This window comes from Lepidochelys kempii, chromosome 4 (genome assembly GCF_965140285.1).
Source record: "Lepidochelys kempii isolate rLepKem1 chromosome 4, rLepKem1.hap1, whole genome shotgun sequence".
Lineage (NCBI taxonomy): Eukaryota > Metazoa > Chordata > Testudines > Cheloniidae > Lepidochelys > Lepidochelys kempii.
In genome coordinates, this window is record NC_136383.1 from 29,727,741 (window position 1) to 29,740,265 (window position 12,525).

At 41.7% G+C, this 12,525-nt stretch overlaps 1 protein-coding gene across 1 annotated transcript in view; it reads left to right on the forward strand.

The window, feature by feature from the left end:
- The window catches only part of ARHGEF38 (Rho guanine nucleotide exchange factor 38), a 56,149-nt gene that overhangs the window by 11,833 nt on the left and 31,791 nt on the right, over positions 1-12,525 (forward strand). The window contains exons 2-3 of the mRNA XM_073340837.1: positions 4,634-4,824; positions 7,893-8,016. Coding sequence (XP_073196938.1) covers positions 4,634-4,824; positions 7,893-8,016 — 315 coding nt within the window. The remainder of the gene's footprint in view (positions 1-4,633; positions 4,825-7,892; positions 8,017-12,525) is intronic.

The window sequence follows — 12,525 nt, forward strand, 5'->3', positions numbered from 1 at the left end:
CTGAGGCTCCAAAGGGCTACTGAAATAGACATACTCTAAGGGAGTGAAGACTAAGACCCAATGTTTTTAAAGTGTATAGGATATCTATCTCCATACACACGGTCAGACCCACGAATAAACATTTTATTAATCAAAATTGTTAGATCCTGGGTCAGAGACACCTGACAATCCTTTCAGACTATCCATGCCAAAGCTTGACATGTGCATATCATTGGATGTAGCCCTTCCTCAGGTCTTCCATTACCAACATTAACCAAGTAGCATAAGACTGATATAAATACACCAGTCCATGACATATTGGAAAGGTTTATTTGCAGGTAATAGCACTAACAGTCAAGGCATTCTTCTGTCACACAGCAATAAGCTTTCTCTTCCTGCACATTCCCATGGGGATATCTCTATTCTCCTGTCAGCACACACAGAATTAACAGTCTAATGTCAAGGAACTGAAGAAAGGAATTTCATATAATATGTGGATTTTTTTCTATACCTGATGCAAAACAAATAATGACTGAGGGTTGAATTACCTAATTACAAACTATCTCTGGTCCTGATGTTCTGAGAAATTTCATTGCCCTGGCAACTCATGCAAACTCACATATACTATAATATTCCTCTTCTTGTGTTCTAAATACTGTATTTTTTTTTCTTCTTACGCACTGGTTATTTTCATAGCTTCTCTCTGTCATTACTTGGGTGAAATGCCCCTGACTGCAGAGTGTCAGCATAAGGCTTATGTACTGACCTTCTGCAGAGGGGGCAATTTCATCCTGTAGGACCACTAGTTTTGTTTTACAACATTATACTCACTGACATGTAACACACCATCAACTCAATTGTCCGACTCTCCTTCAATGAGAATATTGGGTATGTACACAGGAAGTAAGGACAGGGCCCTTGGAGCACATCTAGCATCCAACTTGACTACCTTATCTGGGAAATTAGGAAGACTCCTACTCCCAGGGCTGCCCGTTCTATGAAGTAGAAGGACTGGAGGATGGTGGATCTTCTGGTTCTGGCTTCTCCCGAAGCAGGCCTCAACACCTCCTGCAAGTTGCTGTTCTGTGAGGGAGCTATTGCAGAGGAGGGATCTACTGTGTATTGCACACAAGGCATATAGTTCCACAAATCCTACCCAGACCCTCCTATTGCCAGGAGACCCTCTGTACCCGTGGAGGTAAGTGCAGGGATTTGCTTCTTTGTGATTATCTTTGAGGGATGTTTTTAGACTGTATATTCACAAAAGGAACAAGTAAAACACAGGTAGCTGCTTTGACAGTATCATTACTTGGAGAATGTTATGCTCTTATAACCTAACATCTCTAAGGACAAAGAGACTCTGGCCCTATGTTTTTAGCAATGGCACTGCGCCTAAGCAATGCTTCTTCTTTCTCCTCCCCCAGCCCTCACCAGACTTATACCACTGTTGATGCAGGTGCCTGATAGAAAAGAAAGTCTGCCTGTATTTGAAGTATGTGTTTGCTGTAGCTGCATTCCTCAAGCTTTCCCTCTTTCCCTTCTGACCATAGAATCCTATTAATATCCTCAAAGGGCTCAAAAGCAATCAGCTGAACATAAAACCACAAGTTCTGCTGTAATCATTGATTCAGTAGCTCCCTTTTGCATTGTATAGAGACAGGCATATCCAAAGTGAAAAAGTAAATATATTTAGCAAAAATGTAAAGTTATATTACAAAAATACAAAGAAAACAAGATATACTGAAATTTCTCCTAGCTATTTCTTAGTGTTGAGGTTGAGTATAGTTATTTCCTGGTACCTATATTATGTACCATATATTAAGACTAATAAGTGAGTACTGACAATACAAGGATTGAATTTGATCAAGCAATTTGAATGACAAACGAAAAGAACAACTCAAGGGTTACATCTTGAAGCCCAAAATGGAATGCAATAGTTTATTTTGTTCATTAGAAAAAAAATTATAGTGTAAGGTTAGAATGTTTCTCTTCAATAAGTCTGTTTACATTCACATTTCCAATAATGTCCTATTAGTCCTGATAGCCAGGCAGAGTGATACTAGTGGGATTTTCCATGTTGTCCGGTGCTTTATGCGCATTTTCAGAAACTAAATTATTTTCACATGCCACCTCAGTGGAAATGTTGATTTTTGCACAGAGATCACTACACATAGAACTTAAATGGATTCAATTCTGCAGTATTTTCAGTGGTTCACTCTGAAGTTTTAAGTATAGTCACAAATCAAGATTTCTATTTAAAAAATGAGTGCACTATTGCATAGAGGAAGCAGACGGAAAGCTCTGGCCCTATGTTTTTAGCTGGGAAATGAGAAGTAATTGGAAGGAGGCCATGAAAAGGTACAAATGATCCCTTTGTTCTCCTCTTTACCGGTGTGGGCCAATTGCTGGGTATAGCAACAGCCTGTTCATTTATTCCACTTTGCAGCATTCATGATGAATGGGTATTACAAGTGGATGCTGCTTCACTGAAGTCAGTAAAATTGCACCTGCTCACGTCAGGGCTGAATTTGATCTAAAAATCTGGATCAATTAGGCCTGGAGAGGATAAACATCCTTTGCCTAGTTTGCCATTTTGATGGCAACGTTTCAACCTGAAGAAGAAAATATTCACCCCTCCTGATCACCCCTCTTCTATTTTCACACCAAGGCTGAGAAGCTCAATGGTGGAAATAATGATTGCCCAAGAGAATAAAAAAAAATCTAAGCAGAAAAGTCCCTAACTGGATAGGGCTACACATTTATTCAGGCTCATCCTTTGTGTTTGAAAATATCAAAATTGAGGCAAAGAAATGCTCTGATTAAAAAAACCCATGGCCACACAGGCTTACTAGTAAGTGTGTCATATAATGAGGGTAAGATTAGCAACACAACTGCCCTTTCAGAATATCCAGGGTCAGCACTCAGCATAATTATAGAAGATGATGATGACATGTCGGATCAATAACAATTTATGACCCATGATGATGAACAACTCAGAATATTCCATCTTGCAAGCTTGTTGGTTCTCTCATAAACATTATCACAAGTATCAGAGACCTAGTCCTTCATTGTCTTATGCAGGCATTGCTGGATGTTTATGACTCTTCTCCTGCTAAGCAGTTCATTCATAAACTACAGAAGATTCAATATTGGTTATCACCTTGCAAAAATGAAAGATACATCTTGTTACTGGCTTGTTAGGCAATAGGGTGTATACAAAATGTAGACACAAATAGCATAAGAGTCTGGGTCTCAACAGAGGGTGCCACTGCATTGCCACTCAGCTGTAAGTCTCTCTGCTGTCAAACTGTTATAGGAGTATTGCACTGACACTCAGTAACGGTATGTCCATTTTTTGGTGGTTCTATACACCATCTTGTGGCTAGCAGTATCTTAAACACCCTCCAAAGTCTCTCTTCCTATCAAGTGTTTTTTCCTGGTGAAAAAGAGGTAGATCTGTGCCTACAGATAAAATACACAACCTGTCTACGCAGCTCACACATAGTGTATCTGCCAGTTTGGCAAACCGAATGCCTTATGAACCTATGAAAGGAAGGAACCTCATTACAGACTTACATGCTCTGTGAAACATGCAAATTTCCTTCTTCTCTACCTGTAACACATATATGTGACTCACCAATATCAAAGGAACATTTCCGAATGTCTGGGATAAAATAGGTATTTTGGGTTTATTATCAGGAAAATTAGCCATGAGTGGCTGCATCCCCGTGTCTCCTGCCCTTGGGATCCTTTGTTACTGGATCTCACAGCTGACCTAATTCTCCTAGAATTTCTCAGCAATGGGCAACGGAACCTAATCAGATAGAATTACAGACTTCATCATCATCATGGACAGATGAATTTGTAGCACAACTTCCTGTATCCCTGAGCCACACATTCATCTCTTTCAACAGGGCAAAGGTTATTCCAGTGAGGCTCAGTTAAACGCAATCTTCACCTTACATAGGAAGTGAAATTTTTCCTGCCCCAAAGAGTTAATCTAGGGCCAAGATTTTATTTCTAAAGGAGTCAAATGCACAAATCCTAATAATTTTAAATGGGAGATATGCATCTAAGTCCTTCAGCTCTTTCAAAAGTCCCAGCCTAAATTTAAGATAGTAACCTGCCCCAGATGACCACAGCCTTATCCCATAACTGCCGGTTGCAGGGTTTCTTCCACCAAAGCAATTGCTACTGGGCACTCAGAGACAGGTTAATTGGGCTACATGGACCACTGGCCTGATCCTGTATAGCAATTCCTATGTAGCTACTCTGCTGAATATACTTTTCCCCTCATTGCCCATGTGGCTAGGGGAGTCTTCAGTGGACACTAGCATTGTTTCTGACTCCATATTCTCCCCCTGCACTAACACAGAGCAAACCCTGGAAGGAGCTATGCTGCTCGGTGCACAGGATTCCGACAGTGAAGCTCCCCATTCCAGGGCAATGAAACCACGAGTCTGCTGCTTGTTTGGCTTTCCTTGCTTTGGCCAATGAGGCAGGGTTTATCCTTGTCTGAGATACACCAAGCATCTTCCATGACTCTGAATAGACTAAACATATATCAGTGACTTGAACCGGAGTAGGTATGACAGTGGGAATAAAGGTTCTTACACTACAGTTCTCATAAGTTTTCTGTGCTAAATTTTAACAGAAAAGATGGCCCCACAAGCTGGGTCCTTGTCACCCGTCACTTCACTGCAGGAGAATGAAGAGCAGCTGACCAGGCGAATGATGGCCAAGAGGGTAAAAATCATTGCAGAACTGGTGCAGACAGAGAAAGACTACCTCAGTGACCTGGAGCTGTGCATCAGGGAAGTGGTTCAGCCCTTGAGAAACAAGCAGGTAATAAAGTGTTGGGTTTATTTGTTTTGTGTTTCGGAGGAAAGGCTGATTTGACAGAGATCTGCATTCACCACTGCTCTGTCTGCAATCAACAATAAACACAAATGTCTGCTAAGGGATATGCAGGAATGGTGAAAAAGTGAATAGAAAAGTGAATAGAAAAGGTACAATTCTAGGCCTGACTTTTTGGAGGGGGTAGGTCTTTCTGCAGGGAGGGCAAGCAGGAATACTTTAAATGCTAAAGGCTTTCAGGGTGAAGCTCATTTCACCTGCATAAAGCTGGAATAAATGGGGCAGAAACAGGACTGCAGCACAGACCTCCTCACCCTGAACCCCATGGCCATTATTCCAGGCTGTGAAATAGAATAGCAGCCTCAGCTCTTCCATGCTGCTTGGGCAGCCTCCTGTGTAATCACAGATTACACGTCCCCTCCCCTGACTTTGTCCCATCATTATGGAAGCTCCACTACACCAACTTCCCTAGTAAGGGGCTTGAATGTTATTCACACCATGGTGAATTTCACCCTTGAAGACCGCTTTTATTCAAACAAACTCATCCTGGTTGCTTGAACAGCTGTTGTGGGAAAATGCTAGGCAAGGCAACCCAGTGAGTCCTGAGGTATTTGCATTTTAGATAGTGAAGCTACATGTAAGCAGGATGGATCAGATTACATCTTTCCTGCGGGTCTTACAGCTCAGTTTATACCCATTCTGCTTTTCCACAGAAACTTCAAACTTGCTTGGCTGCTATTCAGAGAGAGCACATTTTTCCCCAAAAACCTTTGCAGTTTTGGGCAAACTGTGTGCTGGAGTACCAGCATTCCCTGCAGGTGGGAGCACTCACATGCTGGTTATGCAACAGGTTCTGGCAGACAAATTTAAGTTGTCCTCCTACCTCACAGTCTACCAGGCCAGGCAGCTGCTATATGCTACTAGCACAGCTCAGAATCCACACTGGGTCTTTAGCCAGTTATCTGAACTGTGTATGTATGGTTCCATATGAAACAATTTGCCTGCTTAAGTTGTGCCAAACTATTTTTCAACTGCCTTGACTCCATCTCTCCTGGAATCCTATCTATTTTAGGCATGGCAAAGTGCAGTAGAGGGTTGTGATTTGTGAACCACTCTAACATGTTGCTCAATTACAGCCTGATGTAGACCCTGCTGGTGTGCTCTGTAAGGTATTTAGTTCATTTTAACCTGCGCCCGTAGGGCCTGTAGCACAACACATTAGAGGGGTGTGATCTGTAAAGTGCTCTTATGTGCTTTGCTGGCACCATGTAGACAAGCCCGTAGAAACCCTGGCACCTGCTGGTGTTACTGAGAGGACAACATTGCTCCTTGTCTCTCTTCCTCTCCTCTCTAGCTGCACTCACCAATTACAGTCTTGCCAATGTTGATGTGAGAGCTTTCTTCTCTGCAGCTCCTGGCATTTGGAACCACCTTATGTATCCATTTGCTGCTCTTCATACTGAAGACACTTTTTCCATTGTTTGCTACTTTTATCAGTTAGGCACATATACCAGTTTGCACCTTTGTCATTATGTGCCCATGTATTTCTGAATACCACGTGCACATTGCAGTAGGTAAGGTATCAGAGATCCACTGATAAAAGACAAAATCTTATAAAAACAAGATCACAACCCTACATTTTTAATTTAACATAATCTCAATTTTTTAAAAGAAGGCTTTAAGAATGTCATACGCTTTTAAGATTATTTTTGAGGTGAATAACCACATTTGAAAGCTTGTTTTTTATTTATTTGAGGGCAGACTGCTTCAACAGGAAAAAAAATTGTGTCTAGAAGATTGAGCTAGAGATGAATATTTCACATTTCCTAATGGAGCAAAAATGTTGTTAATCTCTATAATCAGAAATTAACTACACAAGCAATTAAAACATGATGTTGATTCTGTTACGGTAACATGCAATTTGATTCTCCTGGACTCCTTCTGTAAGCTGCTATGTAAACACACAGTTCTATTACTAATGGTTAGGCATGTTCAGAAGGACTAGCATATCTGCCAAAATCAACACTGCCTTTAGTTTTCTGCCTTTCCACATACTGGGTAACTCTAATTGTTCCATAACCTTAATGACTGTCCTTCTGTCCATGGAAGCAAGTTGCCAGTGTGAAGAGTATATTTTCAAAAAAATTTTTTTTTTTGCCTATTTCAAAATAAGCAGTGAGATAATTTTGCCCTATGTATTAAGATTTCCTGTTAGTGTAAATTGGTTTAGCTTCATTGAAGTCAATGAAGTTGTGCCAGTTTGCATCAGCAGAGGGTTTGGCACACAGATTATATTAATGACTAATCATAAATCTACATATGCAGTGTTGTTGTAGCTGTGTTGGTCCCAGGATATTAGAGACAAGGTGGGTGAGGTAATTTTTTATTGGACCAACTTGGTTAGAGAGACAAGCTTTCAGGCTAGGAAGAGCTCTCAGGCCAGAAGTTGGTCCAATAAAAGGTATTACCTCACCCACTTTGTCTCTGTAATAACCATAAATCTGTTTATTTTAGCCAAAATACACTGCCTTGATTTTACTCCTATCTCCTCACATAAAATGGCCTCTTCTAGTACAGAAAGGTTATTTGCCTGATATGTGGCACCTATGTAAACAAACAATCAGGGCTCAATTTATGCAGTCTCTATGGGTAACACCATAAAGGGATCAGATTCTCTCATAATTGTCACTTTCAGTTTTACTGTCTTTTTTCTTTGTGAGGAAGTAAGTAAACATTTTAGCCAGCTACAGCTCTTCCTTTAGCTAGCTAATAATATTTACCTCTCTCCAAGACACACATATTCCTTTAGGAATTGTTCAAAATAAGTTTAAATACACTTGATAAAGTGCCCCTTGTTAACTGCTTTAGCCCAGTTGTATTAATTAAAACACTGCACATGTGTCCTTGAAATTGCAGCAAGGATGTTTACATAGGCTTTTGCAAAAAGTGGCATGTCCTGGAGTTTTGAACACTTGAGGCTAAGCAGGAAAAAGCCTGCACTATTCAGTGTCCCTCCTTATGCTTCTATTAGTTGCTCAATATTTGTTTTCCATCAGATTGTTAGGTTTGACGTGGCTGGCTTGTTTAGCAACATTGAAACAGTCCATCAAATATCAGCCAAACTGCTGTCATTGTTGGAAGAAGCCACAGCAGACGTGGAACCACCCATGCAAGTAATTGGTATGTTTATTGTCTTTTTGAATCCTACAAAATGGTATGAAGGATAATATAAGAACATTCGTCCACCCCATACCCTCACCAGCCTTTGTTCTAATCTAGTGCCACTTCCATTGGGAGCAGGCCCTTACTAAATTCCCATGATAATACATAAAAATAAAAAATGTACAGCCTATCTAGTGATGTATTACATTCACATTAAAGGCTGGATCCTGTAGCCCTTACTCCATCTTTACTTGATTTCAGTGGGGGAGTAAAAACTGTGAAAGGGAGTCCTGACTACAATGCCACAGGTACTAACCACAGGGCCCACTCCCCCCATTTGGTATTTCCTACTAAGATAATTAGGCAAACTTTCATATAGTACTGTGATAGTAAAGAATTAAAAAATGATTGGAAAAATAAAAATATCAAAACATCGTCGTACTGATGTTTACCTGCAATATATTATTCAGCCAAGAATTATTCAGATGTGAGCATGGTGAATAGAGCAGTGGTTCTCAAACTTTTTTTTTTTTTGTGGACCACTTGAAAATTGCTGAGGGTCTTGGTGGACCATTTAATGATCTTTCCAAATGTTGTTTGTACCGTTAGCTAACTATTGTAAAGCGCTTTGGATAAAAGTTGTATATAAAAAACCATAATAATAATTAACATTTTTTTGTTCTTCAAATAAAAGCACACAACTCATTTTAATATCAGTAGTCTTACCTTTCTGATGCAATGCATGTGCCTTCTCTCCCCCACCATGGCAGCCCCCAAGCTGGGAAGGGGGGGGCAGGGTCTCTCCCTCTCTCACCTGCTGCGGCAGCCCCCAAGCTGAGGCTGGGAAGGAGGGCCGTCACTCCTCAGCAGCCGCAGCCCTGGTGCTGGTGAAAGTCGCCTCTTTCTCTGGCCGCCACAGCCCTGCACGTCCCAAATTCCCCCCACTCCCTCTTCTCACCCCACTGCCTCCCCACCTACCTCATACTTCCCCCACCTCACCCCACTTCCCCCTCCCATCTACCCCCTATTCCCCCAAAGGCCACCACCTCACTTTACATGTGCATCTTCTCCAAGGTCCAGGCACCTCATGAGTGAAACCACGCCTGCGCGGCTCCACTAATTAGGTGGGTGGCCCTTCATTCTCTTGTGTGCGGCCACCCAGGCACACACCCTAGAGGGAACTATCTGTAGACCGCCTCAGTGGAGCTTGCCGACCACAGTTTGAGAACTTCTGGAATAGAGTTCCAAACAGGGTGTGGCTCATGGTCAACAAGGGAAGGTAAAGCAGAAGACAAGCTGTGCATTTATGCCTGTAGTTTGCAGTTGTTTTAATCAGATGGACTGATTACATACATCATGACAGTCACACGTTCAAGAGTTCTTGTGTGGTTTTAAGGATGTGATAAATCCGCTCTTTAGGTTATTAGACATTACAGGCCCATTATGCCGATGCAAGCCGCTGGAACCCTGGAGTATGGGAAGCACCTACTGTGCTCCCATACTGGGAGAGGAAGGTGTTTTGCCTCCATAAGGCACAAAATCTCCAAGGGCACTAGGGTATGTGTGCTCAGCTGTGGCACTTGCTACACTTCTAAAAGCATGGAGGCAGCACTCCCATCAGTGAAAACCTGCTAGTGCTTACTGGTGCATAGGAAGGACAATTCCACCCCCTCACCCCGTCTTGGCCAAAAAGTGCTTCCTAAAGCACTGGAGCAGACTCCTACTGCTTGCATTCCTAAGCACAACCCACCACATTATGGCTGTCTCCTGCATAGGTGCACTGGGAGGGACAGAGGGTTTCCTTGTGCTGTCTTCCCTTCACAGCCAGCCATAATTTACCCCTAAATATATATGCAACAGTTTTATTGGATAAGAAATCCAATTTTGGATAATAAAAATTCTATAAAAAATTTCATATACTTGAAGAGAGATTTCACTTTTAAGTCCCATTTATTTTCTACATCACTTCCTCGCAAATCTGTGAGGGCTTGCTCAGCATTGGACCCCTCTTTGTGGCAACATCTGAGGATTAGCACCAGTCAGGTCTGATGCCCCCTGCTAATACTTGTTCAAGCCACATTCCTCCTCGCTCTTCTCCTCCTCATGGAGCTCCCTCTTCATGACTCAGCCCTCTAGCCAAGTCACTGTCTAGTCCTCCCTTTCCAGGGTATCAAAGGCCCACTGTATCAGCTGTTCATATGCTGTTTCAGACAGTCTTCTGCTCCATGGCCAGGTCCCATGCCACTTCCCCAGTGGCCAGTAGCCACTCTATGTCTAGCAACTCTTGTTTGCTTGCTCCAAAACCCTGTTGCTGTTCTCCTAGATTCTTTCCTACTTCCCTCTTTGACTACTTGCCAAACTCTGTAGCCTCAAACACACCTCCCTTCTCCCAGGGAGTGACTGCAAACTATTTCCTCTGCAGCACCCTTCTACTTCTCATCCTGGTGGCTTTATACAAGTTCAGCCTGCCCCTGCCCCTGCCCCTGCCCAGCTGGGCTTCACAATCAATTAGTGCTTGTTTTTCAAGCTTAAATCTCCTTCCAGGTGTAGTGGACCAACCTATAAAAAATAGGAGTTAGCAGAAGAGAAAAGCTTGATTAGTATTAAAACACAGAAAAAGAAGTAACATTTATTATTCTGTAGTTTCAGCTTCCAAAATCTGTTAGTGCTTTCCAAAAGTCAAGAGAATGAAACCTGAGCAGCAGAGATGGGAAAGAATTCTTAGCCAGACTATTTAACCATCTTTGTATTTTGTCAACAGCTACTTAATTTCAATGACTAATAAACATTTTGGGGGAAATAAGTTTTTGTTAAATATGCAACACCATTGCCCAAGGTATATGATAATACTTTATGTAGGCTCTGAGTCAGCCAGAAGATCCTCCAACAAAACCAGAGAAGATCAAATTTGGCATTCGTTGGGTTTTCGATTAAGACAGAGGAGATCCTTCTTCTCCTGTCTCAGAATTGCCCCCAGTAGGCAGCACGAGCTCTTTTTAAATTGCCTTCTGGGCGTGGCTCTTCTAGCTTCTGGAAGACCAATTCTCATTGGTTCTGCTAGCAGCTGATCCTGCATGGTCTCTCTAGGCAGCTCCTGAAGGTCTAAACTGACTGCTGTTTTCTCCCAAAAGGTACCTCTTTTGGGTACGGGGTGTCAAGGTGAGAGAGCCTCTAGCAGGGAGGCATCAAATGCCTGGTACATCCCTTCATACCAAGCTTAATTCAGAAACCTTTTGCAGACCCACTTTAATGAAAGCTGTGCACGTTGCTTAGCAAATGTGCTCACCTCCCATACTCAGAACTCAACCAAGCCATTACGCACAAAGAGTAGTCAAAGGGTAGTTTGGGGTTTTTTGTTTTTTGTTTTGTTTTTTCCAAATTAGTCATAAGCCTGAGGCAACATGCTATAGAGAAGCCCCATGTTCTTGCAAGAGAATTGAAAAGAAACTATAATTTGCCACAGATTTTAACGCAGATGATGCTTGGCCAAAGTACTGATTTTAGTAAGTCTGTATCCTGTTTGCCAAGGCACCCAGCTCAATGTAATTTGATGAGACTGTGCTGTTTGATGGTATTTCAATAACTGTGCGTCATGGTGATTCACACACCTAATAAAAAATGTTGCATTGTATCAGGCAGTTGTTTCCTACGCAGCAAAGGGAGTCAGTGTTTTGAGTTCCTACCGTGTCTGGGAGAAAAGACAAACAATGTCATCAATTTATTAGGTATTTAGCTATTTCAATTTAGCTATGGAAGCAGTATGGACATAAGAGTTAGTTATGAAAATATATGTGGGTCTGGTTCAGATGGATGGCTAAACCATATTGTGTCAATGACTAGAGTGGGCAGGATAGAGCTGAGAAAAGGTGAAAGAGTGATTCCTTCTTGTGACATTAGTTTCTGAAAAGAGGTAGTAATATCATTAGAGAGCCTTTGCCATCTCAAAGGGATAACATGTGAAGATAGCTTTGTTTGTGGGGTTCTAATATTCACTGTACGGGGTGTAAAAACAAGCCCCTGAAAAAACAATTGTCTTGAGGAAAGGGAACAAAAGAGGATCCCAAAAATAATTTCTGACTCTTTAACCCATTCTCCAGTGGCTAGGGGCTAAAAATATATATATTTAATGTAGACATTTTCCCAATGTACAATCTTTCTCTTGAATCTAACCAGTCAGTGTGAGGTTGGGCTGCAGTGCTAATTCACCAGTCTGACACCAGAAATGAGATAGGTCCTGTCTATATTTGAGAAATTTTCACTCGTGTAATAACATCAATGTAGTTAGTTACACCAGGGTAAATCCCTAACATGGACACACTTACCCAAGTAAATTGTACCAGCATAAACTCTACCTTATATCAGTGCAGTGTGCTCACTAGGGGTTTGGCCTGGTAAAACTACATTAAAGTTGCCTATTTCTCTATTGTAGAAAGGACCATAATGTAGTTGGTTTCCATTTTAATGTCCCCTGGTTCTTGTATTAAGAGAAAAGGCAAATAGGAGCACCTCACTTTACCTTCTCTAATG